Below are 6,000 nucleotides of genomic sequence, written 5' to 3' on the forward strand. Positions count from 1 at the left end.
GAGGACTGAATTGCAAAAGCAGACGTTGTCTCTGGTTCCTGGAAGAAAGTACTTTGTTAAATCCTGTAGGGACCAAACCTTCCAAGGTTTTAATGAAGGACCGCTTGAGAGCTGATCAGCGTATTTTGAGAGGAAAAAAGTTGAATAGCAGAATTTTAAAGGGTTCAATTTTAAGAACAGGAAAAAATGAAAAACTGTCCAGATTTGTCTCTTCATCTAGCCCTTGACTTGAATATAAATTCTCATAACTCTCACACAAGTTGGGAACTATGCTATATTGTTTTTATCTGGAACATTCTGTGTAGCATTATTTGTAAAATTCACTATAGTTCCTGGATAGCATCCCAAAGTGATAAATTCAAGAGAAGTGAGACTGCTGGTCTAGCCCCAGACATCTAAAAAATACAAAATAAACATAATCTCCACTTACCTTTAATCATGTTTGCAATAGGAATCCATTTCTCTTTTAAAGGATCATAGAACTCAGCCTCTTCTGCTGGAGCCCCTTTTCTGTAACCACCTAAAGCATAGACACAGCCACCCAAGGTGACTGCACAGTGGTAATACCTAGCATTGAGCATTGGCAAACCTTCTGTCCATTCATCACTTTCACTGTTATAGATCCACACTGTGTCAAGAGCTTCTATGTTATCCGTCCTGTAGCCCCCAGTTACATAAATGTTGGGTCCTAAACATGTAACACCATAGCTCTCCCTGGTATAATCTGGTATTTCTGCTCCCTGAATCCAAACATTTGTCAAAGGATCCCATATGTGAACCTCTGATAAAGGATGCCAGTAATAGCCTCCAATTATATACATTGTGGCTGTGGACCTCTGGGAAATCTCTTTATGCATGGGATTCAAGGCATTGTATATTAGGGAGCGGATCTTATTTTCGGTGAGCAGGCAGCTTCTTTGAAGGCCTAAGGCTGTTTTTAAGTACACTGGATCTATATCAATGTTGATATAGCTCAGTAGATTATAGAGGCATTCAATTCGATTTTCTACATCATGAGCAGTCCACTTAATAACTGGCTCTATGATAGCTTCTTCTTTCCAAACACTGAGATTCTTTCTGGACAAGATAAAGAGAAACTTTTCAAGGCTGATTTCCAGAAATTCTTCTTCTTGCCACACTTCCTTAAACTTTGAACATAGAATTCTTCGAGATTCCTTCTCTAGTTCTGGACACACATGAAATTCTGCAAAGGAGTGCATTCCAATACAATTATCAATATCCAAGTGCCTTACCAAAAACTGCTCACAAGCTTTCTTTACTGAAAGGAACTGTAGCAGATCCGCTGCCTCAAGCAGGCTTTGAACATTTCTTTTAGTTATTTCAATTTGGGAAGTGTATGCATAATTTACAAGGCCTTCCAGAATATCATGGTGGATGCCAGAGAGTTTTATTTTATTTTTAAATTTTTCTTTCATGTCAGCTGTGAACATTGCCTTAAAATAATTGCTGCAAGCAGCTAAAACGGCTCGGTGACAATGGAAGATTATGCCTGAAGGACACTGAAGGGTAATATCAGTAAATAATCCATCCAAGTAAAATGTTCTGAATGCATCCAGAAAATCCACTGGATGTGTTGAATCCTTGAAAAGATAAATATAATCTTCTTGTCCTTTTAGAGCCATGGCTGCAATAAATATGAAATAACAAATGTGTTTTCAATGTTGCACATTCTCTCAAATAATCAATGCTAAATAACTTGACTAGCATCGGATATACTCCAAAACTGGACTAAGTTCAACATCTAAATAATAAATGCAAAATGTGGATGGACTGTTTGATCATTTATATGGTGGTCAATTTAAATTCAGGGTAGCTCGGAGCTTGAAATGAGGCTCCTGGATTTTTCAGTAGTCCTTTTGAGAGTACTGATTTGCTATTCCATTCACCGCAATCTACCCTGGCCTGGCGTTCGGAGATGAGATCCCACACTAGGCAAGGCAAGTGTCCGAGGGTCACCCCACTCGAGGCTGGACCTCAGCTGTCTCGGCTCGGCCCCAATTCAACCTTTTCCCCAAGCTCGTCTCCCTTTGAAATCACATCGAAATGCCAAGAAAGGGATGATGGAAATATAAACGGACAAGAAGAGGTCTCGGAAAAGCGAAATCCTGAGCCCTTTCGCTTAAGGAAGGAGAGAAAGGAAGGCGGCTCGGCGCAGCCCCTGCAGCCTGCGCCCCCTCCCCCGCGCCCGCCGCAGGGGTTTCCGCGCGCCCCGCGCCTGGGCCCCGGCCCACGTTCCCGCCCGGAGACCGCCCGGCCCCGGGGCCAGGAGAGGGGCTGGACTCGAGGGCGCCGCGTGCCGCCCGCGGGCCCAGTGCCCGCGTCCCTCTGCCCGGCACTCCGCGCAGGTGTGGGAAAGACGCCGCAGGCAGCCCCCGCGCAACGCGTTCGGCCCGGCCCGGCGACCGCGCGGCCATTGTCTGCGCTCCTCTCCCGCGCGGCCTCGCTGCCCGCGCCCGGCCCCGCTCCCCGCGCCCAGCCCCGCTCGCTCGCCGCAGGCCGGCCTCGGGCTGCGGGTCCGCACCGCACCTACCTCCCGCCGGGGCTCGGCACGCGGCGCTGGCCCGCGGGCTAGCAGCGAGCGGGAGCGGGGACGCCTCCGGCCCCTCTGACCATCTTTGGAAGAGGCGCTCGGAGGCCGCCAGCTAGTGCCGCTCCACCCCACAAGCAGCTCCTATTTTGGTGTCCCGGCGGCTCCCCCGCCTCCACCCGAATAGCCCCCCGCGCGGTCTGGGCGCGAGGCCACTCGCGGGAACTTCCCCGTCGCCGGGCCGCGCGGCGAGCGGGGCGGGGCGGGGCGGGGCGTGGCGGGGCGTGCGGGCGTGCGCGCGGCTCGGCCCCTCCCCAGCGGCGCCCCCCACGGCAGGTGGGACTGCTTCCCCAGGAGACAGCCCGCGCCGCCGCCTTCCCCTTCCTTGGCTCGCTCGCTCTCCCGCGCGCTCTCTCACACCAGGTCGAGCGTCTTCTCTTAGATAAACCCTGAGTCCTGAATTATTAATAACACCATATATGAGTGTGTGTGTGTGTGCGCGCGCGCGCGTGTGCATGTGTGTACACTCCCCTCCCTCAGTAGGCTTCACCAGCCCAGAACCAATTGTGAGGACAGAGAAGGGGAAAAGAGTGGAGAGAATGCGGCACAACTAAAGGTCAGGGATTGGAGGCTCCTTTGAAATGCCAGAAGTAGCCGGCCTTTCCCACAAACGCCATGCCACCTCCCGCAAAGCACTCAGGAGGGCGCCTTGGTGCTGGTGAGCACATCAGGGGTTAAGCTGAAGCTTTGAGAGAAACTTTGGGCAGCCGGGGCCAAGGCGAAGTCAAGGCGAAGTCCAGTCGTGCTAAGATTCAGGTTATTGTATTTAGAGCATAGTAGCTGGAAGGAGCAGCCTTTCTGGTGACGGCCACTCTAGTCACAGATGTCTATGTGGTACACAAAGTTCATTTTCTTGTTCTAACTAAAGCCAGTATCAAATATTTTTGTATATCATTCATTCATTCGTTCGCAAGATTTTACTAAGTGCTTCGAGTCCTGATAGGGATAGACACTAGTAGTCATAAGAGTGTTGACGGATGGTCCCTAGCTCACAGGGACCTTCACCACTACCAGAGGACCACGTGTTTCCCAGAGTATGGTCTCAGAAACGCAATATACATGAATGGCCAGATAGTATGTGACAACAGAACTCTGAACCACGTAAGAAGCCCAGGAAGGCAGACCACAACCTTGGTAGCAGCTGAACCAGAACAGTCAGGAAGTAGTCAACGACTGGCAATTTCCGTATTTTTTTTCTTTTTTGAGACAGGGTCTTGCTATGTTGCCCAGGCTGGAATGTAGTGGCACGATCTTAGCTCACTGCAGCCTCGATCTCCTGGTCTCAAGAGATCCTCTGCCTCAGCCTCCCAAGTACCTACGACTACAGATGTGCAATTTTTGAAAATTTAAAAATTTTTTTTCATAACAGGGTCTCACTATGTTGCCCAGGCTGGTCTCAAACTCCTGGACTCAAGTGATCCTCCTGCCTGGGCCTTCCAAAGTACAACTTCCCTATTTTTACCCCTAGTTCCACTTCAGCACCAACCAGAGAAAGCCAAATATGTTCCGCAAACCAATCACATAAAATACCCCTGCTTCTAGTAGCCCACCTGCAGCTTTCCCATGCCAACAACTTCCAATCAGAGCATACTGGGGGCTTTTCTTCACTTCTATAAAGCTTTCCCACTCGTCTGCCCCACCTTTGAGCCTCTAACAAAGTCAAGTGATGGTGACTGGGACTCCCTTCTACAGCAAACTCTGAATAAATAGCATCTGTTTGTTCTCTGGTGGGTTTTAGTTTAATTCCACAAATCAGATCATCTTAATTGAATTATGTAAGATGCTGGTTATGCAGCCCCCACAACTACCACACCCCACGCACAGACTTCTGTGGGGTGGTGACCTAGGGATCTGCATTCTAATCAAGGGCAGCAGGTGATTCTTATGGACAAATAAGAGAATGTGTTGGACCCAAAAGGAAGAAAGATGAAAGTTTAACATCCCAACATCTGGTAAACAGCATAGTTAGAAAAGGAAAGCATATGAGATTTAGTTTCAGGCTTAAGGCTGATCTCTGCCGCTTATCTAACACATAGCCTCTCACAAATTACTAAACTTCTCTGATCCTTAGTCTTCGGATCTGTAAAACAGACAACATGGATACTTTCTCAACCTAACCTAAGGTTATTGGAAAGACAAATTAATAATGAAGCACTTAGGACTTGATATATAAATGTTAGCTACTATAGTGAAAGAATATTTATACTTAATTCTGCATCACAACCTTAATTTGGAAATTAGCATCTTCTTAACATTTCTTCAGAAATTATGAACTTCGTAGTTAATAGTAATTATAGCTTGCCCTTCATAACTGATAGTGATGCTGTTGTCACTGTTGCCATTCAAGGACACAATTGTGACTGATTGAAGGAGACTTCTCTCCATTTTTGTCACTGAAGTGTAGAGATGGCTGTTTTTGTAGCTATAGTTACTGTTTGCCAAGTTTGACGTATAAAAAAAATAGGCTCCATCTAACTTGGAGTAAGGGCTTCTGGAATCATAACTACATGTAATAATAAATGATTCGTGAATAATAGAATTCACTATATTCTCATTTGTGCAGTTATTTCAGATTGCTGTATGAACCAATTAAAACTCTTGCTTTCATTGCCTGATGTTCCCTGGTTGTGAATTACTGCTTAAAACTGTATATCAGTGTATATTACATATTAGACTATTATACTGCTTCACTTTGCCAAGAGAAGAGCAGGTCCTGAAGGGTGTTGCCTGGCATAGTTCCTCTTTACCATGTGCTTGTCAAAGAGACCATTGCAAATGCTGATAGATTTGATGCATTCAGAAACATATAATTAGCATTCATAAATCAAATAAATTAATGATACCGTTCAGGAAAACAGATGTGCCATCTGTGGTTCCAAGTCTTAAAGAAATAAAGTGCTGCCGTGGAAATGAGACATAAATGATTTGGCAGATGCTAAGCTTGGCATGGACTTAGATGACTTATTGACATCACACTTCAGCTTTCAAAGGACTCCTAGTTCTAAAAATAATGATTTTATTTATAATTTTTACCTTATTAGTACATCTTTCCACTAAGTACAGCCATGCGATTAAATGTTTGATATGCTGTGATATCATTAACAATGCGTGTAGATGATGGGCATAGATAGAACATTTTGTATACCTCATTTACATACTGGATTAAACAAGTTGCTGCCAAGTTAAAAAAAAAAAAAAAAAAAGGCCAGGCCCATTGGCTCACGCCTGTAATCCCAGCACTTTGGGAGACCGAGGCAGGCAGATCACAAGGTCAGGAGTTCAAGACCATCCTGACCAACATGGTGAAACCTCATCTCTACTAAAAATACAAAAATTAGCCAGGTGTGGTGGTATACGCCTATAATCCCAGCCACTCAGGAGGCTGAGGTAGG

At 46.1% G+C, this 6,000-nt stretch overlaps 1 protein-coding gene across 14 annotated transcripts in view; it reads right to left on the reverse strand.

Moving 5' to 3' along the window:
* Positions 1 to 2,799, reverse strand: part of KLHL23 (kelch like family member 23) — a 60,701-nt gene extending 57,902 nt beyond the window's left edge. For all 14 annotated transcript variants that reach the window (XR_004370353.2, XR_004370352.2, XR_004370351.2 and 11 more), the window contains exons 1-2: positions 2,552 to 2,799; positions 431 to 1,645 (exon numbers count right to left, since the gene is read on the reverse strand). Coding sequence is in view for 8 of the 14 variants with exons in the window: in XM_058441315.1 (XP_058297298.1) it covers positions 431 to 1,643 (1,213 nt within the window). In the remaining 6 variants the exon portion in view is untranslated. The remainder of the gene's footprint in view (positions 1 to 430; positions 1,646 to 2,551) is intronic.
* Positions 2,800 to 6,000: the final 3,201 nt, after the last annotated feature.

This window comes from Hylobates moloch, unplaced genomic scaffold, assembly GCF_009828535.3.
Source record: "Hylobates moloch isolate HMO894 unplaced genomic scaffold, HMol_V3 SCAFFOLD_1, whole genome shotgun sequence".
Classification (NCBI taxonomy): Eukaryota; Metazoa; Chordata; class Mammalia; order Primates; family Hylobatidae; genus Hylobates; species Hylobates moloch.